General features: G+C 34.6%; 1 protein-coding gene across 9 annotated transcripts in view; it reads right to left on the bottom strand.

Annotated features, from left to right (window-relative positions):
* Positions 1-25,831, bottom strand: part of LOC128997898 (uncharacterized) — a 58,044-nt gene extending 32,213 nt beyond the window's left edge. For 6 of the 9 annotated variants that reach the window (XM_054423695.1, XM_054423696.1, XM_054423701.1 and 3 more), the window contains exons 1-5: positions 25,582-25,831; positions 17,166-17,267; positions 16,132-16,227; positions 10,984-11,052; positions 2,702-2,770 (exon numbers count right to left, since the gene is read on the bottom strand). In XM_054423695.1, coding sequence (XP_054279670.1) covers positions 2,702-2,770; positions 10,984-11,052; positions 16,132-16,227; positions 17,166-17,267; positions 25,582-25,638 — 393 coding nt within the window. In that variant the 5' untranslated portion in view covers positions 25,639-25,831. Of the gene's footprint in view, positions 1-2,701; positions 2,771-10,983; positions 11,053-12,886; positions 12,975-16,131; positions 16,228-17,165; positions 17,268-25,581 lie in introns of those variants that run through there. The other 3 variants (XM_054423702.1, XM_054423698.1, XM_054423704.1) reach the window with 3 other exon arrangements.
* Positions 25,832-25,903: the final 72 nt, after the last annotated feature.

Below are 25,903 nucleotides of genomic sequence, written 5' to 3'. Positions count from 1 at the left end.
AGAAATTGGGATTTAAGTGGCAAAAAACCAAAAGTAATAGACAAATCTTGATTGAGAAACCTGACATTGTCCAAAAAAGAATTGAATATTTACAAAAAATTAAAAAGTACAGGGAAGAAAAAAGACCTATAGTATATTTGGACGAAACTTACATTCTTTCGTCACACGTCCAAAATAAATCATGGAGCGACAATTCCAGCCAAGGATATATGAAACAAATATCTAAAGGAGAAAGATTAATAATCATTCATGCTGGAGGGGAAATGGGATTTATACCAAATGCTTTGTTGATGTGGAAATCATCTAAAACTACTGGTGATTATCATCACAATATGAATAAAGGAAATTATAAAAAATGGTTAGAAGAGCTGTTAATCCCTAATCTACCTGCGAACAGCGTGGTAGTTGTTGACAACGCCAAATAGTGGATCTACAAAGCAGGAGATGAGAAATTGGCTGGACAAAATGAACATTGCTTATACCAATGACATGTTGAAACCAACACTTTACGTACTGATATGTCGAAACAAACCGGCTTATAAAAAGTATGAAATTGACGAAATATTGTCTAAGCATAATTATACCCGTTTTGAGACTACCACCCTACCACCCAGACCTTAACCCGATTGAGAACATTTGGGCAATAGTGAAGGGTTGGGTTGCCAGTCGAAACACAACATACAAAATCGCCGACGTAAAAAAACTGTGTGAAGACAAATTTGGTTCCATGACAGAAAATGACTGGTTGCCACTTTGTCGTCATGTATTAAAAACTGAGGCCGATTACTGGGAATCCGATCACATTATGGATGAACGCATTGACCCAATAATTATTGCATTGGTGGACCTGATAGTGAGGACGACGAAGATGCATACAACAGTGACAACCCTGACGAACCTGACTCCGATCTCTCTGGAATCGAAGGCATGGAATGTGATTCTGATTGAAGTAGAATGTAAGTTTTATTTTATTTTTTAATCCAACCATTATACTAATAATAGATATAGCCTATATAAAACTTACATGACTTGTTATATATTTAAATATTTTAAATCCGCGCTCAAATTTTGTATTCTTCAAGAAAATGATTCGGTGCCTTTAATTAATTACCTTACTAAACCAAGAGAATTGGTAAAATGTATTTTTCCACAGTAATTTCGGCATTTCATTTGTAATTGTTTACATTAAAAAATTATAGAAAGGACTAGTGTCACTTTTTACTTCAAAACAGTAATATTATTTTCCTTTCAATACTTTATATTAAAATATGTTAAAATTTAATACAATTTCTGTGATTATGCCACCACATTCATCAGTCTTGCGTCAGTCACAGCCTTCAGACATAGCGGCGTCTATTATAGAGGTGGTTGTGTCTGCCCAATGCCGTGATGTGCGCACAACCACGGGTGAAGGGTGCGGGGGGAAGGTGTAGTGTCTGTGTGAGTGGGGCTATGTTTATCGTACGGCTAGTACAACGTCGCGCGCCTACCATTCGTTGAGCGGGCGAGCAGACTCCTCCTAGTAATAACGTAGACCAAAGCTCAAGATATATCGCGACGACGGTACCTTATTAAGACTGTCTACAACCTATGCGCTACGCTACGCTGCGCTGCCCACTCTGTGTGTATTGGACTACGCTGCGCTCGGCTACGCTACGCTGTCTGTATGTTTCTACACTAAGTATAACTAGTCCGCTGTTTTCCGCAACTTTAAAATGTTGTTATTTTTTACATATAAGTTCTTATACATTTTTAAATAACTTCTTGATCAGCATTGTACGTGTTATTAAATTTACGGAAAGTAAATAATAGAAACGTCTTATAACAATTAGAACATATATTTACGCTCATACTGTTACTCACAAGATGGTAAATATACAAAAAAAGATGGTAAGTGGTGATCGATTTTGATTGGACACTCCCATTATCATCAGACCCAATAGGCGAATGATCGTTCGCCTACCATCATCGATCACCACTTACCATCTTTTTTGTATATTTACCGTATTGTGAGTAACAGTATCAGCGTAAATATATGTTTTAAGTGTTATAAGACGTTTCTATTACTTACTTTCTATAAATTTTTAACTTAGCTATATGAAAAAAAAACTTCTACCACTCATTGTCTATACTATGAAGGAGCTTTTTGTGCATGGGTATTGTAATAGGTACCAAATAATTTTGCAAGTTTAAAAAAAAAAAAGTATTAAATAGGAATTTAAAAAAAAAATCATTCATGAAGCCATAACTCATAAAATAATTGAGAAAAGGTATGAGTATGCACAGAAAGTTAGTAGGCTACTTTTCTTGCTCTTTAAAATGAGATATCAAACAATAAAATTGGTTCAGTAGTTAAAAGTAATAAGAGATTTTAAACACCCATATTATATTTTCCCCCGAAAAAAACTCAAAAAACTCCAAAAAGTATACAGCCTAAAAAAATATTTTTTTTTACTTTAACAGCAGGAAACCTTTTTCTAAGACAAAATAAACCTAAAAAAGTATATATGATAATTTTTAAAGATATTTTAAAAAATCACTAGTTTTAGCAGAGATTCTGAAATTACCCCCTTAACCAAATAGACCCGTTACATTAACAAGCCTATTTGTAATTGAGGTTCCACTATAGTACTTTGCGTATGATTGATCAAAAAGAGTGTCAATTTAAGAAAAGGTGTAAAAGGTATATATGGTTACTTACTGAATTGTCTTGAGTTTTTTCTGTACGGGTTGAATCACTCAATGTAATTCTTTTTCTCTTTGCTTTGTTCTAAAACAGAATAAAATAAACTGTATCAGCATTCTGACACATACTTTCTCCCATAAGTTTGTCAACAACCTTTATCATGTGTAAGCGGTGAGAGTAAATATACGGAAATGGGATTTGTACAATTTTGTTCAGAATTTAAAGGACTATAACATATTAACATACTAAATTGTTATCAAAATCGTTCAGGCCATTTTTGGGAAAATCCAATTTTTCCGTTATTTTATGGGGTTTTTATGGGAAAATAACATAATTTACAATAACTTTTCAACCGTAATTTTTACAGAAATGCAATTTGTACCATTTTGTTCAGAATGGGCTACAACATACTAAATATTTATCAAAATCGTTCGGGCCATTTTTGAGAAAATCCAATTTTTCCGGTTTTTTATGGGTTTTTATGGGAAAATCCTCATTAAAAATCAAAATTTCAAAAAAATGAAAACAATGACTGGAGATACCATGGATTAGAACCTACATACCAAATTTCATCGAAATCGGACCACAGGTGTAGTCCCTAGCTCTGTACACATCCAGACACACAGACACACACATATTTACGAATGTGTCGGAACGAGATCCGAGTAAAAATCCAGCTGTTGGAGATCCAGCAGAAGGGGTGCTTTTTGAAAGAAAATACGTTATACTCTATTTAATTAAAATGTCTGATACATGTTTGTCATGCCATATTTCAAATAATGCTAAGAAACTGCATTTGATTTTTCGCATTTACAGTGAGATCCAGTATGTAAGTCGATATGAGATCCGCTTTGGCCTTGAAACTGGCTCTAATACACGCGCATAAAATGTCACGGTCAAACTGAGATCCGACACTTTTTCTAATCTGAATGATTTCGCTGACATTGGCATTGCTTACAAGACTTGTTTGTGTGTTCACTGTCAATATAAAGACGGTCACTTAGAGATCACATCTCCAGAGCTGCAACGATGATTGCTCCGGCCCGGAGACCAATCTGTTTAGGGAGGCCAACGTTCATATCCGAGATTCTAGCATGTTGTGATGGGTAGAAATTTACAGAAGAAAATGATTTTTTTTCTTTGCTGCTGTGAAAACACCTGTTTTTGTTATTTGTTTATGTTTATAAACTGCTAAATTCATCATTACCTTGTTTACTTTGCAACACTAATGTTTATTATCTTTTTGGATTTTGCCATTATAAACAATCAAACATTATGTTCTTGTATCATAAACTGTTTCAATTTGTAACGACAAAAACTGTAAAATCAATGTAAATTTGAAATTTATAGAAGGCCTAACCTAAAGAATGCTATTGTTTTTTAATTGTTCATTTTTATGCCTTCTATTTAAAGTTCAAACTCAAATTGATTGTACAAGTTTGTATTTTGGATGTTGGTAAAATCCAAAAAGATGATTAACATTTCTTTTGCATTGTAAACATTTTTTTCGCTTCTAATTAGCCTTAACAATGTAAAGATAATTTGTCAAAAGGTGATTCTTTTGTCATGACATAACAACATAAAAAACATGAAAGAACAAAAAATAACGAAACTAGAGGACTTAACAGTGGCGTAGCGAAATATACTATTTTTTCGTCGGGCTACTGCAGCAGAAACATTAATTTTTAATACATAAGTTGCGTGTCTAAAAGAGCTCGTTTTCTTCCTTAGTAAAAAACAACAAAAAAACAGTGTCTCCGCTGTCGTAAACTTTGATTGTAAGCAGTTGCAATTATCGAAAGTAAATATCAATTGTTGGTTGCAGCCTATTGTTCAATTTTTCCCAATATTACAAAGACAAATACCCCCGCCGCAGCAAAAGCGAATTTCCATTAGACTGATTGGATTTACACTGAAATGTCTACTTAAAAATATAACATTTATTCTCTATTTAAATAGAATTAGTTTAACTAGTACTTAGGTTTGCTGCATCAGGGAGAGTAAAACTGTTTTTTTTTTTTTTTTTTTTTTTTTTGTAAAACGTTAATAGTTAGTAAGAAATAAAAACATTTTCCAAATTTGATCAAAATATGTTCATAAACAAGCAAACTACAACAATTTACTTATTCTCCATAAGAATAACATGGGAATTTTAAATTTACAATTTTTTGGAATTTTCTCCGTAACCATTAGGCGCATAATAACGCTTCAATATACAGTACTAAATTATTTGTTTTTTTAAGCTCTACAAAATGGTTTGGAAAGAAATTGCTAAATTTTATGTTTTTTGGGTCAAAAATGGGAAAAACCTATTTTTACCCCATAAAACCACCCGTAAACCCCCGTTCCCATGGTCCGATCATGCTGGATCGCGAACTCGTTCGAATAAACGTAGGTTTACACGTTTGTACCAAATTTCATCAAAATCGGATCATTTTTGCTCGAGTTATCGTGCTAACGGACATATATATATATATATATAAATATATAAATATATATATATATATATGAATTTGAACGGATGGTGTTTTTGGCCTCTAGGGACCTCAAAATGAAAAAAAAATCGGTCCCGCGTCCAGGTCTTACCATGAGTACTACGGTAATAGCTTATTCCCTATATGGGAAATTCGCTAAAAGGGGGTTTTCAACCCATGCTCATTTCCCTGAAACTCGAGCTCGGGTTGAAAAGAGTCACTTCCTGCCCTAGTGATGAAATCTACTATTGTTTTACTTCATAAATATTGCTAACAAAGTATGAATAATTATTTTTCACACACCCAACTACAACTTTTGTCATAAAATAGTATGTAATTTGCATATAAAAAATTATCCTCTCCAATAATTGGAGAATTTTGTGGATATGTAAAACTGATTAATATGAGCTTGGTTCAGAACCTGTGCAGGTTTTCTCCAATTATTTTAAAGACATGGTGCATATCTAAAACACCGTGCATATGTGAAGTTTTGCATATACAGTCCTAATCAGTGGCCTGTAAGTAGATTCGCCATCAAACAAGAAATCTTCGAAATTCCATCAGGGCTCAGACCCAGTGGCCTTCAAAGTTCCCATGTTATTCTTAGGGAGAAAATGTTTGTTTACATTTGAACAGATGAATACTCTGAAATTTACACAAATATTTTTTAACAGTTGGATATACTAAATTTGAAATTAATTGAAACATCATGAGCTGTAAGGATTTATTAATTTTTTTAAACAATAAAAATGTACTCTGTTGTTGTGATTAAATAATTGGTGTTTTACTGCATAACACGTTTTTAAAGGTTCAATGAATTTAAAAGTCCACTTACAGTAAAGCAGTTACACTATTTTTTGTGATTTTCAAGATCTTTGTTTTACTGAAACTAAATAACAGAATATTAATTTGTTTTAGAATGGATGGTATTAATATCGAAGGAACAATAATTTTTTATCTAATTTCATGTATTGTAAAGGATGGGCTGCATTCTTCTGTATGATTACTTATGGTGGGTGCACAAGAATAATGATCAGAAGTGGTTTATATTCGTTTTAAACATGTTTTATTATCCCAGAAAAGAATATTAGCTTATATCACAAGGTAGGATGGGCGGGTCCCAAAAATTTTGGAAAACGCTATTGTTGTGATCAACAGGAATTTTGTTATGTTATCAGAATTGATTAAGGAGTGGCTGTAGGTAATGGAATGATTTTTGAAAAACATGTGGAGGAAATGTGCGAAAAAATGAAAGGAGTCTTAGTGAAATTAGCAGGACAGTCCATAGCCAATAGAGGCCAGAGCTAATAGAGGCCAGAGCCAACAGAGGCATGACTCTGACGCATTTAATGACGCTGTACAAAGGGTGTTGAGCCAGTAATGTTTATGGATGTGAGTTCCGGAGTAAGGATGCTAGGAAGATAAGATTTAACAGGGAACTTTTGAGTATGCAAAGAAGAGTTTTTTTGAAAGAAGGGAAATCATACAACACAGTATCGCATGATATGATTAGGGGTTCGATCGGAGCCATACCACTCGACCTGCTCATTGAAGAAAGGATTAGGATTTTGGAAGACAAGGAGGTGAGTACGACTACGTCGGAAAGAAAAAACTACAAAAAAACAGTGTCTCCATTGTCGAAAACTTTGATTGTAAGCAATCGCAAGTATTGAAAGTAAATATCAATTGTTGGTTGCAGCCTATTGTTGAATTTTTCCCAAAAGCTACATTATCAAATAAAAAAAAAACGGAAGTCGTTTTGATATTATTTTTGCATGAAAAGTATTTTTGCTATCTAAACTAGTTTGCTTAATAGCCTAATACTGCAATATTGACAAAAAATATAGTTCGTTACAAAGGCAAAAAGGATTTTTTCAACCCATGCTCATATCCCTGAAACTCGAGATCGGGATGAAAAGAGTCACTTCCGGCCCTAGTGATGAAATCTACTATTGTTTTACTTTATATTGCTAACAAAGTATGAATAATTAGTTTTCACGCACCCAACTACATTTTTTGTCATAAAATAGTATGTAATTTGCATATAAAAAAATGCTGCTCATTGAAGAAAGGATTTTGGAAGACAAGGAGGTGGGTACAACTACATTGGAAAGCAAGAGTGTCAGAAGAGAGGAGACATTAGATGAGTGGCAAATGCAAGGGGACTGAAGCAAGATTGGGAGATGGCCCATTATTGAACGCAGATTCTCACAGGACATGGAAATTTCAAGGCGAATTTAAATTCAATTAAATATAATTCAATTCAAGTATTCAATTAAATTTAATTTGCACACATAGTATATCTAGACAAGGATTGAAAGTAGGACAAGCATAAGAAGAAAGAAGATTTTTCACGGGGAATCGGCCTGGCAAATAAGTCCCAGATTTAAGCCAGAGGTGGTGGTGGGGACCAAGGGGCTTTGGTCTATCCTTTAGGTTATCGTCGATTAATCACAAGAGAATCTTTTAATGACATTCACAAAAAGAAACTGCAAAAACAACACGTAAACTGTGAACTCTATTAGGCCTTTTACCATCTCCTCCTAACCAAGAAACCCGAAAAACGCGAAATAAAAAAGATCAATACAAATCCTTCTTCTCGTACGTCTAGATTGCGCACGATTTTGTGCACAAGGTTCACTAGTATTTCATTATGCTGAATAAATAAGGGTACTTTCCTGTTAAAGGGAACATTCATTATTATCGATGATTTTTCTCTCGATATATCGATGTTTTGGTTTTCCGATCCATTACAAATTGACAACAAGAAATGAAACTGTTCCAAGCTAACCTAACATAACCAACCATACTTGCTGTACCATTTAAAAATTTCGTTTGGGTTGAATATAAAAGGAAAGTTTTAAACGCGGAATTTTTAAATGTTACAGCAAGTTTGGTTTGTTATGTTAGGTTATTTATTTTGGAACAGTTTCATTTCATTAATGTTTGTTGATACTGAACAATATTTTTCGTCATTGTCAGCTGATATGTTTCAATTTGTTAATATCGATATATCGAGAAAAAAATCATCGATAATAATGAATGTTCCCTTTAACAGGAAAGTACCTAAATAAGTATAGGAATATAAAAATAAACCAACTATTAGACACAGTTGTATCATAAATTGTAAACAGCTACTTTAGCATAAATGAAAACAAGTTGCAAGTCGTTTGAGAGGTTATCTTTACAGGAAAAGTATTTTAGGTTTCTAAATAAGTTTGCATAAATAATTTCTCAGTATGACATAACATATCGTCCCCAAAAATTTATCTTACCCATAATTAGAAACTTGAATATGTAAAACTGATCATGAGCTTGGCTCATAATCTGGTCAAGTTTTCTCGAATTATGGTACATAGCGATTAGCGAATGACTGGTGCATATCAAGTCCTAGTTAGTTCTGAATTAATGAACAAAATAATTATAATTCTGTGCAAATAAATTTACTTAACTTTTTAAATGACAGTACTTGTCTTTACTAATCTTTGATGTTGACATATTTGATAAGAAATGGTACTTCTAAAGTCAACTTCAAAAATTTTATCAAATTTACTTCAAGCTGGCCAGGAAAAGCATAACTAGGCTACTTCAAAGGTATTTTTTCTTACACTATTACAATTAAACTTCTCATATATTGTTATGCCAATGAAATATGCATATGAATAGAACAATAAACCAACGATAAGAAACGGTTTATTATAAATTGTAATTCAAATTCACTTATAACCTAGTAATAAAAAATTTAAAATTAAACTTTCTACCTTTAAACCCTGATGACCAATGAACAATAAAATATCTTGGAGTATGGCTGGACAAAAAACTTAATTGGAACTACAATCTCAATAAAAAAACTGTCCCAAGGCTATGCACGCCTTGCAAAGCTTTTCCCTTTAATCAATAGGAAATCTACTCTGAAGCCAGTTTGTACAGTTCTAATCTACAAATCAATAATTCGGCCTTTGATTACATATGCATCTCCTATCTGGGGATTAGCTATATCAAAAAACAAACTCTTCAAAATTCAAGTGATTCAAAACAAAATTCTAAGAATAGCGGTGAATGCTCCCTGGTTTGTTAGAAACAGGTATATACATGAAGAGCTAGGAGTGGAGTCTATCTCGGCCTTTAATGAAAAAACCACCTCAAAATTTCTGAAATCTTTAAACAATGTTCCTTGTGCATTAACTTTTCATCTTGGCGAAGCAACTAAGAACAGGAGGCTACGTCGAAGACTTCCTCAAGATATATTGGATGAATGAAGCCTAAAGAAGATTAAATATATTTCTCTAAATTAATTATGTTACAGGGTGTCTCAGGTCTGGGCGAACCCATGATGTTATTATTGTTAATTTTTTGTTTATTTCGTTAACACTTCTGTGAATAATGTCATCATTGAACCAGAAATAAATGCTTAAAAAAACAAATGTAACCACAAAACATAAAGATAACATAGATATGGTTTACATAATCAAAAATATGTAAAACTATTATTAATGATAATGACCATTTTAACAGGAAAAATGTAATATCAAAGATAACTAAAGTCTAAACAAAAGTATTCTGAATAATAATCTAAGAATGACACCCAGCATTGGATATTATGTATCCGTAAAGTCTATACTGGATCTTCATTAGTATACTTTTACAACAATGTGATTACTACAAATTGAACAATACAATAAAACATATAATAAAAGTATCCTGAATAATAATCAAAGGATGACACCCGGCATTGAATATTATGTATCCGTAAAGTTTATACTGGATCTTCATTAACATACATTTCCAACAATGTGATAACTACAAATTGAACAATATAATAAAACATTTGCAAAAGTCTTTGATAACAAAATATAACGTAGTCATGAGGACACATGGTAAAAGATTTAATGATTAGTAAAGTAAAGACCTCAATAACTTAAATGGTTTTTGAGGTAGTAGGCTAACTACTAGACTACAGAGCCACTTGGCGATCGAGCTAATACAACTTTATATATATAGATACATCATCAGTAATTCAGGAAATTCAACCACTTCAATCACTTCACTCCGCAGTCCAACTAGGATCAGACCAGAACTACTCTTTTTTCATTGGTCAGTTTAGGGGATCTCACTGTGACCGGGTGTATATGATCGGTGTGCGTAGGCGACGCTAGCACGACGTGGTGCCGAATTTCAGAACGTTATGCACATGCACACTATAGAAAAACCAGCCCAAATGAGATCCACCTGTTTTCGGCAAACTTCGGGTATTTCCATAATCCTGACAAGCTCAGGAGGACCAATCAGAGGCTTTGGCGTTCCGAGATCCACCACCCCGGATCTCGAAGCGCCAACGGATCTCACTATGCCGTTGTGTAAACAAACTGCGGATCTCGTTTCGACACATTTGCAAGAGCACACACAAACACACACACACACACACAGACATCACTTCAAAAATCACTTTTTTGGGTCCATGGTGCAGTGCAGCGTCGAACGAACCCGATTGCCGGGCTTGGGCTTTCAAATTTCGGTCTAAAGAATAGGAAATAACGTGCGGTCATGTACTGCGTTACGACGAGTCGACGTAGTTTGCTAAAACACCCACAGCACTGCTTGGAATGTAGCCAATTGTACTGCCAATTGGAGGGAGAAAGATAGGACAACAAGTTGATTTCTAAGCTTGCCAGACAGGGATTTTACGGGGAAATTATTTTATTTATTTATTAAACATCATCACATTACATCAATTCTCTTGACAGGTGATTTGTCATAAAGTCTAATACTAATACTATACTACATTTTAAATAATAAATAGATATACTGTATATGGTTACTTACTGAATTGTCTTGGGTGTTTGCTGTACTGGTTGAATCGCCCCATGTTATTCTTTTTCTCTTTGCTTTGTTCTAAAACAGAATAAAAAACTAAATAGCTTACAGTAATATTTTGACAAGCATAAAAATTCTTGACTCAAATACTTTTTAAATACGTGTAACAATTTGGAGAAGACCTAATTAATGGCTGAAACGGAGTTTAGTAAAGCAGAATTGATTATTGATCCTTTTGCTACACCTACAATTGTACAATCATAATAAATGTTCAAACTCAAATCAATATTGCTTTGATTTGAAAAAAATAGCACACATATATAGGTTTGCACGAAAACATGCTCAAGAGCTGAACATGAACCACAAATCGGAAAGGAGAATTCTTCAGAAAGATCTTAAGTTTCATCCTTAAAAAATACAGGTAGTGCAGGAACTTAAAGTGACTGACTAAAATAAACGAGTAAACTTCGCATCGCGAATGCAAAGATTGCTTAACAATGAGCCGAACATGATATTGTTAATGAGTGACGAAGCCCACTTCGACCTTAATGGCTCGGTAAACAAACAAAACTTTTGTTACTGTCCAGTCAGAATCCTCGTAACATTCATGAAAAACCTCTACACTCTCCCAAGGTTACAGTTTGGTGTGCGGTTTCTCATTCCTGTGTTATTGAGCCGTATTTTTTTGAGGAAAATGGTGTAACAGTGAAAGTGAACGCTCAATGCTATGTTCACATGTTGAACACCTTTCTCCGTCAAGAACTTTGCAGACGTCAAATAAACCGAAGAAGGGGCTATTTTCAACAGGACTGTGCTACAGCCCACACTGCAGGCCAATTATTGAGAGTCTTGAAGCAAATGTTTCCTAACAAGATGATTTCTCGCTTTGATGACATACCGTGGCCGCCAAGGTCACCTGACTTGTCCAGCTGTGATTACTTCCTTTTGGGGTTTCTTAAGGAGCGTGTTTATGCTCAAAAAGCACTCACTGTAGAGGATTTGAAGTTGGCAATCACAGAAGAGATCAATGGCATTGATCAAGACTTCCTGACCCGAGTTGCACATGATATTCAGACGACAATGAACATTTGTAGAGAAGTACATGGCCGCCATATGCGTGACGTAATATTCAAAAAATAACTGTTTGGTAACAAATGGCGAATGTCTACTTCACTATGTACAGCATTAAAACCATTTTATTCCTTTTAACTACTGTGTACTACTTATTTAAAAAACGTCTGGTTCCTTTGTGTCACTCTGTATCATTTAACCCCCACTCTGTGTGTATTGGACTACGCTGCGCTCGGCTACGCTACGCTGTCTGTATGTTTCTACACTAAGTATAACTAGTCCGCTGTTTTCCGCAACTTTAAAATTTCTTTTTTTTACATATTTTCTTATAACTTTTTAACTTAGCTATATAAGAAAACTTTTACCACTCATTATCTATGCTATAAAGGAGCTTTTTGTGCATGGGTATTGTAATAGGTACCAGTTAAATGCAAGTTTTTTGATAAAACAAAATGTATTAGATAGGAATTTTAAAAAAATCATTTATGAAGCCATAACTTATCAAATAATTGAGAAAAATTTTTGGGTTGTTGCTGTACGGGTTGAATCGACCAATGTAATTCTTTTTCTCTTTGCTTTGTTCTAAAACAGAATAAAAAACTAAATAGCTTACAGTAATATTTTGACAAGCATTAAAAAATTCTTTACTCAAAAAACTTTTTAAATACGTGTGTGGTATATATAGTCAATGATATGTGTAACTATTTGGAGAAACCCTAATTAATGGCTGAAACGGAGTTTAGTAAAGAAGAATTGAAAAATGATCCTTATCCTACACCCACAATTGTACAATCATAATAAACTACTACAGTATTAGAATGCCTGCCATGTGAATACCTACATTTATGTGAACTTTCATGTTGTGTTATGGCAACTAATTTTGACTCAACACTGAAGTCGTCTTCAGGCTTGTACAGATGTGAACTTGTCAAGTCCTCAACGTTAGTAGGTATTTAAACGGTTTAGACATTATTTGGCAATCTGGAAGTTAACATCTACAATGAAATTAGTTGGTAATAACACACACAAGGACATAAAAACACAAACATTTAGAGACAAAACCGGGAAAATAATATTCACACCTGTAGCATTGACTTTATATCTCTACACTAGACATCTTATTGAAACGGCCCAGCCATAGTGAGCGGATCTGAGCCAGAATCGGTGGTTCAAGTAGTTGGTCTGACCCTCCGAAAGACAGCGCAGCACTCGGTCTTAGTTCGCTTCTTCTCTACAAGATAGCGCGCTCTACGCTCTCACTTCCTTCCCGTGACGTCAGCCGCTGCCACTGCCACTGCGCCCGCCCGCCGCCCGCCGGCGCCGTACACTGCATGGACATTCATTCATATCTTGTTCTTCACACCACACTTGGCACTTGCACTACCCATTAGCATAGATAAAACATACTCCCTTGTGTTTAGTCTATGCCACTAGTTACTAGATCCGACTCCGATGCGAGTACTGAATGCAGCTGTGTGGCCACAACACGTCGTCGGAACAGAGGCAAAATGTTATTGCCACTAAAAAACAAAAACACTAACGGTTTTCAAACAATATTCTTTTTGGATGAATTTAAATTATAGTTTCATTACATTCATTCTATTTTTCTAAACTTTTTAACAGATAAAAACCTTTTAGCAGCACGACGGTCCTTGGTCCTTTGCAATTTTTAGCCTAATAAAAAACTATGTAGGCATAATACAAAATTTAGGTTTTATTAAATAGAAATAATTTCACAATAAATATTTTAAGCATGGCATTTCCAGTAGATCAAACGTTAGTGGGCAACGTATTTGATCAAAAAACCTTAATATAATTATACATGATTTTAAAATCTAAAGTGGTAAGGTCGTGAATAGGGGTCTCAATGCTCAATGCAGAATATGCCTTGACCTGTGAGTCCAACTCCGGCTCGTTAACTCATTGTAACTCTAAACTGAATATTCGGATTGTAAGTCGGTTTGAAGATAATCATCAATCAAAGCTGATTCTTTCTTTCTTCCTCTGACCATTGTTTTTTCTTAGAGCTGACATGGTTTAGCTGCATAGATACGAATTTAGACACAGCTGGGGGTAACAATTCTTCTAAAGATTTGAAACGACAAAATATATTTGGCTTGATAAAAGGTTTAATGTTAGCGAACATGTTTCAACATTCAATAAATACACAAACATCCCTGTGTGTTCTTTATGCCATCAAGTGTCGTCCTTGAAGGCAGTTTTTAATTACTGTTCCAGTATTATTTTTACTATTCGTATTTTACGAACTGTGTGCTAATAGCGGGTTTCGATTGTTATAAACTAGAAAGACTGAAAGAGTCACTATTGAACCATTATCAAAAGATAGAGCCAAAAGAAGAAAATCAGATTTTGATTTATCTGGTTGAGACTCAGCAGAACTCACCATTACAAATTGTATATACTTGTATGATCTTATATTATTCAAATAGTTTATCGAAATTGTGTTTGTTTCTTTTACATTGGATGTAGCCATACATCTCATACTCATGCTTATACATAAAGAGAAAACAGACTTACAACTGTGTATTAAATATATAGGTAGTTGATAAGATTTTCCAAGAGCTCAGAATGTTGATAAAGAGCTAATTTAACCTTCCCTTGGGACAACATGAGGACAATGTATTTGTGCCCCTGTTAGTCTGTTCTGTCTCGAAATTCATAGATTTTCACTAGGCCTATTGACAAAGGACAAATCCAATTAAACGATCGCAATTCAAAAGTCAGTGTTTTTGTAGGTACTCCCAGAGCACATTTAACACCATCACTGTCCTTTACCTTTTTTAATTCGATGGTTCTGTTATAAAAGTAATAACAAATATCTCACATCTGACAAATGGTTTATAATTATAACTAATTTCATATTCTTCAATAAGAATTGTAATGACTCGCCATTTGAAGGGCGTTTGAAAAACGTATATACTGCACTAAGGAAATTCGGCAAATCTGCGCATTATTCCCTTTAATTTGACATATAAATCTTGCATATCGGTCCAGTAGTCACTGAGAAAACAGACTTACAACTGTGTATTAAATATATAGATGTCCTATAAAGGTTTTTCCATTTTAAAAGTACACACTAATTTCAGTATTTATTCTATTTATACAGTTACCAAGCTTATACTGTATTTGTAAATAAATTTGATTTTATCATTATTCTATTTACATCAAAACGGTTCTTCCTTAGTTTATATAATAATGTATATAAACTACTTGGGAATTACATAGTGTAAAACTATAACCAATATTAATTGTATTCTTAAAGAGGTAAGTTTAGCATGTATGCGATCGAGCGACCACAATGCTCGGGCTCGGAGACACCGGCGGCGTTTTGCAAAGATAAGCAGAGCGCATTCGCCGGGCCGTCTGTGGCTGGCAGTACGGAGAGAGGAGAAGAGAGGCAGTGGTTGTGGGGGAAGGGTTGTGGGGGGAGGTATACGCACGTGCACGTCGGTTACGTCATGCCACTACGCGTGCGCGCGCACTGGAGGTGGAGCCGGATCGAGTTTCAAGCCACGGCCGCTAGGAGCGACACTGCATGGAGGGTTTACTCTACTAGTTCGGCTGAAATCGTTGGCGACGGATTTTAGTACACGATAAGATGTCTAGTGTAGAGATATAAAGTCAATGCCTGTAGGTAAGTGGCACACAACGTGATCCCCCCCACTACACACCTTAACAACTGTAGTTAACTGTAGTTTGGTGGTAATTGTGTCTAACAATACTATCTTCTCATTTTTGTCACTATTGTTTTTTTTATCTCAATGTGCGCGTTTTACTAATGTTGACGTCCTTCTAATGAAGATACAAGATAATATATGTACTTAGCGTGAAGATGAATCCTGTGTTGATTCGTAACTTGTTTCATGACTCAACATCAAACATCACATAAATGCAGGTATTTACCAAATTTATAGTATTTAAGTGTGATCAGGAGGCTACAATTCAATGAAATAAAATTCAACTCAACTACAAATAATATACACTGCTTACAGGTTTGAGTTTTTTTGTCTAAAAATGCTGTTAGCACCTCAGGAATTTATGGTTCACACTAGTACTAAGACTTACTTCATGGATCATCTGTGGTGTATTGAGTCCCAGGCAACTTGTGTTGTCATCAGCATCTTTTTTAGTTTGTGTGCTGGCCTTTGCTGGAGATGAAAGCTGTTGAAGAATCTGGTTCATTAGAAAACAAATAACCTACCTATGCAAAAACTATCTTCTGTAGGCTACTATTGTTTATTCAAAGTTTATAAAAATATCAGAACAATAGCAAGAAAAAAATGCCCTCGCTGAAGCAAACATGCAGAATAACTGAATTTCCATTGACCTGGCCAGATTTTCACTAAATTCCCTTAAAATTTTCAGATTTATTTCTTACTTAAATAACATCAATTTTAATGAGTTTACATAGGTTTGCTCCTACAGGGAACGTAATGAGGTGTTTTCTTCATTTAAATGTTGATAGCTAGTATGAAAAAAGCAAAATTGCCAAATTATCCATGTAGACTAGCAAACTACAGGGTGGTCCAGAAAAGGTAAGCCTACTCATAATTAATTTCACGGCAATTAATTTAATTATTATTTATTAGCTGTACAAACTTGCTCTATCTTAAAACGAAGTGCTCTGCATGTTTTCTGTAATTGTTTTGTGACAGTTTAGTGGCATTTTATTAAGTCAGATCTGTGACTGATCACCCCAAGAATATAAAATCATTGTTGTGCTAGCCAACAATGCTGATTGTTGTGTTAGCCAGCAATGCTGACATGTTGCCACCTGATAGCATTGATAGTCAATGCTGATAGTCACTTGGATTTCAAAGCTATGAGGTGTGACCATTTTATATTTTTTTAAATTATTTTAAAGATTTTATATTTCAACTAATCAACATTTTAGTTCATGTCTCAACATCAAACATCACATAAATGCAGGTATTTACCAAATTTATAGTATTTAAGTGTGATCAGGAGGCTACAATTCAATGAAATAAAATTCAACTCAACTACAAATAATATACACTGCTTACAGGTTTGAGTTTTTTTGTTTAAAAATGCTGTTAGCACCTCAGGAATTTATGGTTCACACTAGTACTAAGACTTACTTCATGGATCATCTGTGGTGTACCGGTATTGCGTCCCAGGGAACTTGTGTTGTCATCAGCATCTTTTTTAGTTTGTGTGCTGGCCTTTGCTGGGGATGAAAGCTGTTGAAGAATCGGTTCATTAGAAAACAAATAACCTACCTATGCAAAAACTATCTTCTGCAGGCTACTATTGTTTATTCAAAGTTTATAAAAATATCAGAACAATAGCAAGAAAAAAATGCCCCCACGAAGCAAACATGCAGAATAACTGAATTTCCATTGACCTGGCCAGATTTTCACTAAATTCCCTTAAAATTTTCAGATTTATTTCTTACTTAAATAACATCAATTTTAATGAGTTTACATTGGTTTGCTCCTACAGGGAACTTAATGAGGTGTTTTGTTCATTGAAATTGTTGTGTTCGTGGGTTGAATTGGACTTAGGAAGTGGACTGCTGAAATAATAAATACGATAGTTTACATGTTTAAAACACGGCTACAAACGGATGGTTAAGGTTTGAGTTTTGGAGATAGACTGGCTGTTGTAGGGACGGACGGACATGGACGGTGGTGTAATGTAGGTGGAGAGGGGATCAGGTGATGTTTGTAGCCAATGAGATTTATTGAAAATCATACGATTCACAGTGGCGTGATGTACAAGGAAATCATAAAGTTACAACGGATATTAATATTCTTAAGATATATTACAGAAATGTTGATAGATAGTATGAAAAAAGCAAAATTGCCAAATTATCCATGTAGACTAGCAAACTACAGGGTGGCCCAGAAAAGGTAAGCCTACTCATAATTTCACGGCAATTAATTTAATTATTATTGATTAGCTGTACAAACTTGCTCTATCTTAAAACGAAGTGCTCTATGCATGTTTTCTGTCATTGTTTTGTGACAGTTTAGTGGCATTTTATTAAGTCAGATCTGTGACTGATCACCCCAAGAATATAAAATCATTGTTGTGCTAGCCAACAATGCTGATTGTTGTGTTAGCCAGCAATGCTGACATGTTGCCACCTGATAGCATTGATAGTCAATGCTGATAGTCACTTGGACTTCAAAGCTATGAGGTGTGACCATTTTATATTTTATAAAATTATTTTAAAGATTTTATATTTCAACTAATTAACATTTTAGTTTAAAATGAAATGAACTTCCAAGCATCTATTGTCTGCAGTTGGACTATGTACTCGACCTGCATTATCTCTACATTACATTCCATTCCTGAATTTCTAAAATTTCCTGCCACTGATAACCTGAACTAACCATTACAAGAGAGTCACATGGGAACTGACTACTGCTGAAGCAGGATTTGTTGAATTCACTGTTGAGTTAAAAACTTATGTTAAAGCCTTTTGTTGGGATACTAAACTCAAGAATACATATGAATGTCTCAAGTGAAAATAAAATGTAATAACTAACTGTAAATAAATGCAAATAAGGAAATTGTTAAATTATCTATTTATGATTACTGTATTTAAGGATTTTGTTCTGTGAAAACATGACTTCAAAAGCCCGTAGGGTGAGTACATTTGCCTACATTTAATTTCATTTCAAATTTTATTACTGTAAAAACTGACGAAAAAATCCATTCTCTTGTAGATATTGGTAAAAAGGTATTGTGTTGTAAATAATTAATTTTGATTCAGAAACTAATGCCAATCAACTTAGAATTTCACATGTGTTCTACCAAAACTTGCAAGTCTTATGTATAACTAATATTGAATATTTTGTCCTCTCATTATAATTGATAATTGTTTTGATAAATTAATTGTTTCACATTATTTTGTCTATATAGATATTGAAATGTCAGTATTTTTAGTAAAGAAATAATTTCTTATTCACAATCGTTTACCGTTGCAATAACGGTAAAGCCAATTATTTACTGAAACTCAGGTTACATGTTCAATTTGTTTAGTTTTTTTGTGTAGGCCTTTAATCAATTGTTATCATGTGAATTTCACTGTTTAACCTTGCAAATGTCATTTTATTTCATAGATAATTATTATTAATGTCGATTTGTGAGTACAATAATTGAGTTATTTTACTACAGTAGTATATGATTGCAGAAACAAAGGTAATTTTTTAATTTGTCATATTAACTCTTTTAATTGATTCTACTAACAAAAACTAATATTATTAATGATGTTACAAGTTAATGTTTTATGAGTTACAAAGATCAATTTATATTGTGTTTGTTTCATACACATTGTGTCAATGAATATTTCAGGATTCACAGAACTGTACCTTTGTATGATACTGTTTAATACTAGGTACACTACATTTTCAGGCTTTTTATGAGTATACCCTGTTGAGATTATCATTAATTGAGGTAACTTTACCGATTGAGATTTGAGACCAACAATAATCTACCTGGACCCTATGGTATATTGATAACTTTTGGTGACTGCGCTTCAATGCTAAAGGTCAGACAATTATTTTTTTCCGATTTTCTTGTGCCTGTGATTTTCTGGGACAGTTTCTTCCAGCTGAGTAACCGATCATCGAACTTATGAACTGTGTCGTGCTACTGCACAGTTATTATAATAGCTTTAAGCCTAAGTGATTATTTACTTGCTCTATATTGGTGTAGTGTACAAAAATTATGTTTTTACTTATCAACAAAAACATACAAAAAGGGTTTCTGACTTATAAAGTGGAAGGACGTCCAAAATATTTTGTAATTTAGGTATTTACAAAGTAGTATTATAATCATTGTATTCTGAATCAAATCATAAGCTTAGGGGTTTGGAAATATTGTTTAGTAACAAAATACCTTGTAATTTTTATGAGTCCTGAATTAACGGTTTACATTTATAAAAATTGTATTTTGTGATTTGTTGATTGAGTAAATTGATATGAATTTGAATTTTAAAAGGGGTTTCTTGTTTTAACCTTAACACATCCGCTGCTAAGGGTGTGATTTCGAGCCACGCGTTCCGGGCCCCGCATGCTCATGGTCTGAAATCATACCATACATACCGTTTTATATTCCGAGGCCAGTATGAGCCAAGCGTTGGCCAGAAGAGGTTATAAAATAGTGTAGCATTGCCAAATTGTCTTAGTAATATTCTTGTTCCCGCCGTTTCTGCATCCCACGTTACGGCCGGTTTTCGCGGGGTTTTTTTAAGTTGGCGCTACTGTTTGCTCAAGACTTAAAAACACACAAAAGGGATGCAAAGAGTAATCTTGAACCAAAAAGGTGCAAGGTGTGCTACGCAAATGGCCACAAGTACACAAAAACCAAGTAAATTTGTCAGTGCCCTGGGGAACCAGCTTTGTGTCCGACATGTACCACACACCATAAAGAAAACATGGACAAAGGTGGGTGGAGGGTTGTAAATAAATTAACATTTATATCTTGCCATAATCAATTATCAATCATTGAGATGGGGATGCCACCTAGGTGCATATTTTAACCCAAATATGAGGTGAAGGATGAATGTAGAATGGTGTATGATGACCTGTGTAGCTTTGTTACTGACTAAGATCAACGGTTTCATTAGTCAGGATCATTTATTTAAAGCCCAATGATCAGGAACAGCTGGGTCCAGCTTCGAACCATGAAAAAGCTACTGACTTTTCTCAGGATCGAACCGGTGACCTTTTGAATACCAGGCGAGCACCATAACCACTCAGCTACCCAACCATTTCGAAACAACTGCTACATCATTGTCACTATTTTCCAATCTACAACTCCCCACCATTCTCGGCCAAGACAGGGTAGACTTGTTAAGGTTATGTGCGTAAAAAATGTGAACATTGCATTTATATTTTATTTTGATGCCATTTTGTTATTTGGGTCTGTAGAATCTAGGCTTTTAGCGATTAATTTTGTTGTTGTTGTTTAGGACAAATTTGCGGCTAAAGGTCGGGTTTTTAGCCATAAAATGCTAGTAATATTATGTATAAGGTATTAATATTTCACTAAAACTCACTTTGTTTTCCCTTTAGAAGAAAACCTAATTAGCTACTGTTAAAACCGATGTTTTTAAATAGGCAATAAATCTGACAATTTTAAGGAAATGTTTTAGTTAATATCAAATGGAAATTCGCTTAGTCTGCATGTTTGCTGCGGCAGGGGTATTGATAGCAATTAGATGGTTAACTTACAGTGTTATTTATTGAAATTGGTACATTTCTATACCACGGACACATGAGATATCACCTTTAAAATATTATGAGGTTGTGCAGATTTACATTTAGGTCACCAATATGTCATCCCCCCCCCCCCTCTAAAAGGATAATATGTTTTTTTTTCACTTTTTTTACTAGATTCATGTTTATATTTGCTATGTTTGACAGATAGATGGCAGATAGAATTATACTAAGTGCACTCTTAAGGATATGGATTATGACCAACTTAAATATAACTGTTCCAATTAGGCCTACTAAATGTGATGTGGAAAGCGAAAAGGGACCTCTTGTCAGATATGCAAAATTTTCAGTACGGCCGATATATGTAATTAAGGTTGAAAATATCGAATTTCGGGTTTTTATCGATTATTTATACCTCATTTAACATACAACATGACAGTATCGGTTAAAATCTCGAATTGAAGATGCAAAAGGTCGAAATAAATCATTTTGTTAGCCTCTGCACGGTCTGAGAAAAGGTACCTCTTGTCGCTCAATGTTATTTCGCCATAACGACAAGAGGTCCCATTTCTAATATTCACTTTTTAAACAGATCTTAGTCCAAAAAATGAATTGTCCTGCATTCTAGTGGAAATTTAGAGAACTACAACAAAGTTCAGTTCACGAGAAGAACAAAATATCTCAAAAATGTTGTGGTCCCGACAAGAGGTAAATTTTCTTATCTTATGGCGAAATAACATAGGGCCGACAAGAGGTCCCGTTTCTGAAATGCGGTTTTTACGACATGCTTCAATAAAACAATTATTTAAATGAAAACTACCGTGAGTTAAGAAGAAAAATTGTACCTATTTCTTTCAAAGAGAAATTATAAGCTTTCCTTTGATACCGGTCAAAATCGTTTCTTAAATACGAAAAACACTGTTTTTATACGTTTTTGAAATTTTCAAAACAGTTTTTCTCAAAATGACCCTTTTCCATTACAAAATTTCAAAGTCCTATAGGCTAACTTAAAAAAAAAAATCATATGCGTGGGACTTGCACCAATCGATTCGGAATTTAATAAGGAATTTAAATAAGTTGTATATATAACTCAAAATCAAAAATTCCCGACAAGAGGTCCCTATTCGCTTTCCACATCACAAATGTTCTCCCATTCATTATTTTTAACTAAACAATATCCTAAATTTTTACAAAAATATTCTTCTTACAATAAAAAATTAGATATTTTGCATTTACTGTAGGCCTACATGTTTTATTTATCTTTTACAAAAAATATTACTAAACATCTCGTGTTAAAGTACCTCCCAGATAGGGGGGAATGACAGGAACAGCGGCTCAGTGCCATGACTATGTTCATCTTATCCAGTGTCCAGAACATCACCAGCTGCCTGGGCAAGTGATTGGGTTAAGCAATTTGTACATGTTGAGTCTCGATATTTTTTTAGGCCCACAAATTATAAATGAAAATGTGGTAGAACATGGTGCGTTCTCAGCAATGTGGTGAAGTGTGAGAAATGCAGGTGGGAATGTTTGCTCATTTAGCAAAACGTTATGTTTCTGGTGCAATGGTGTGAACATTTATCTGAAGCCTTAGGCCCAGCGCACACGGTGTGACTGTTTTACAACTTTCGTTGCAAACCAGTTGCGCGTGCAACTGTTTTGTGATCTCGGCAATGTATTGCAGTGGGGAGGCGCAAACGACGCAACTGGTTGTATGTGATTTCAAAAAAACGTTTGAAACCAGTCACATACAACCGTGGGCCCGACATTGCAGTTGCGTTGCAGACTTCAGTTGCACGAGACCACGGGGTGTTTTTGTGGTGTTTGGTGGTATTTTGACGGCCGTATAGTGTTTTTAGTGTTTATAATTTCCTATCCGACTAGCTCTAGCTGCTACAAACAGCGTAGTACTAACATTCTTGCTCAAATAAGGGTGAACCCAATGCTCTCTCAGTACCCTTCGCTGTCTTCGGTATTGATAATAGCTAATAATGTATTCTTCCTCTGAGTCTGACATACTAAGCGCACTTAAGGCCTTAAAACAACGTAACTGCACTAAATTGACACTCCACTAATTGCACAATAGACGCAACTGTAGTTGTAAAACAGTCACACTGTGTGCGGACAGAAGCTTTGTTTCAGTTGCAAACTGGTTTCAGACGCAACTGGGTTGCAATAGTTGTTGTAAAACAGTCACACCGTGTGCGCTGGGCTTAAAGAAGAAGCCTACTAGCCTACGAGGTACCTATTTATTGAATAGTAGGTAGGTACCGGTACCTTCAAGCAAATTTTTAATTTTGATAGCATATATTATAATTTTATTTACCTCCTGCATCCATCTTTTTAACATAAATGAATATTACTAGCTGAATATACGTTTTTATTGTCATCGACAACAGGCCTAGTGGTGTCACTTCACTGTCAGGTGGAGAAAGATTAAAAGATTATGAGAAGATTAAAAATGAAGTAATCGTTGATAAAATAATATAAAATTTAAATAAAGTGAAAATTTGTTGAAATTATCACTGATTACCTTTAAAGTTATAGAAAAGAGGGATTCATTGGTCAATCATGCTTCCTTTAAAAGGAAATTTTGTCTCATTACATGAATATAAAGTGACTGGCTGGCTAATTACACTTAACTTAGTCCTTATTTAAGTAGGTAGACCTAAGTTAAGGATGGCAGGCCTACATAGGTTGTTCTTTATGTGAATTCGTAAATGCATTAGGCCTAAGTACTAGGTTGGTTTAAGAGGGTAAAATTTACATTATAATGTAGGCCTACAGAGTTTTTATTTGTATCTCCATACTGATTTTGTCCAATTAAACACTGGGTAAGACACTGTAAAATACTAGGCTTTATTTAAAAAATACTGAAATCAAAATAAATTGCTAACTCCAATTTATAATTTAAATAATCTCATCCCAGGGTGTCTACCAGATTTCTCAAATGGAATCCCCGACTTTTCATTGCCATTTTTTTATTAAATCCCGACCAAAAACTTGGTTCATTCTCAATGTTACTAGGCCTACAAATTTTTCTGGTCACGGTACCATTGTCAACATATGTCGCAGTCACAGCACCTGTCAACATGTCCCGCAGTCACGGCACCATCGTCAACATGTCCCACACTTGGGGTGCGATAGTTAACATATCCCACGTTCCCTGCACGATCGTTAACATACAACGCGTTCGCGGCGCCATGTTTGATGCAAGCGTGAAGATCCCGCGATGATTGAGATATCATCATGGTTTCCTGGGTTCGCACAATCATCATGAACATCTCTACAATCATGGAGACATCATCATCGTCAGCCGCAATACAGACGATATTTTTTGCGATTGCGGAAACGTCAACATTGTCACTCGCGACGCAGCGAAATCGCCAACGATCAGAGCAAATCAAGTGCCAAGAAAATCCTGTATCAAATGTAATCCCGTCCCAATTATCGGGAATAAATGATCCCGAAAATATTCCTAAGTTTTGGGACCCGTTCATCCGTGATTTTGAGGGGTTAGATAATCCCCGACCTTAGGACGAAAAGCATTGCTTTTTCACAACTTTTTCTAACCTCTCAAAATGCCCGACTTTTTCCCGAATTTTCCAGAATTCCCTAGGCCTACTGGTAGACACCCTGTAACCCCAACAAAACTGCTCAGTTTTTCCGTCAAAGTCAATCAAACCTGATTTCTATTTCGACTTCAAAAGAGAGCAATTCAAACTATCTTTAAGATCAGCTCACAAATTCTGAAAAGATTTTTTTCAGTCTTCAAATATTTAAACTTTTCGACGCATGTACACTAGACTAATTGAAACACTGGTAATTATATCGACTACAGACGTCTTGCTAAAATTATATTTTTTTCACTACTCTTATGCTAAATAGCGTCCTGAATTCAAAAATGATTGTCATTTTCCCTGGAAAAGCACCGTTTCCCCGGAAAAGCGGAAAAACAACATTTTTGCGGAAATGGGTCATGAGGGTACTCAAATTAACCGGTAGAGTGAGCTGAAGAAGAATATGCAAGAATTTTCCGATGAATATTAACGGAAATACAGCCGGAAAAGCGTCAGAAAATCGAGTTGGTTCCAAAATGACCAAAAATAAGGTTGGGTTAGGTTAGTTTATATTATATTAGGTTAGGTTTGATTAGGTTAGGTTAGGTTATATTAGGTTAGGTTATGTTAGGTAAGTTCAGGTTAGGTTGGGTAAGGTTTGGTTAGGTTATGTTATAACCTAACCTAACCCTTAAATTACTAAAAAATGCCATGTGTCCGTAATTTAAATTTACCTTAAAATTTAACTTACTGTATTAACTTACCAACGCATCCAGCAAACGTGAGGTAAAACGCTGTGAAGTTAAATCGACTTTCACCATTTAGCCTGTGTTACTAACTTATATACTTGTTTTCAAATAGCCTACACCTAATTGGATTCAGTTAAAAATAAAATAAAAATTTAATATCAAGATCAAATAAAATATAAAAATGTAAACAAAACAAACGCTCAACGCAGTAACAACTAGAAAAAATGAAAATTGCAAATGCAGTCAATGCAATGGCAATAAAATTAGCAAGGGCAAGGCAATGCGATGCGAATGCAATGCTAATGCACTAATGCCACTAATGCAGCAAAAAAAAGCA

This window comes from Macrosteles quadrilineatus, unplaced genomic scaffold (genome assembly GCF_028750875.1).
Source record: "Macrosteles quadrilineatus isolate MER2022 unplaced genomic scaffold, UCM_ALF_1.0 Scaffold_7__1_contigs__length_78375512, whole genome shotgun sequence".
Lineage (NCBI taxonomy): Eukaryota > Metazoa > Arthropoda > Insecta > Hemiptera > Cicadellidae > Macrosteles > Macrosteles quadrilineatus.
This window is presented reverse-complemented; position numbering and strand designations above follow the sequence as displayed.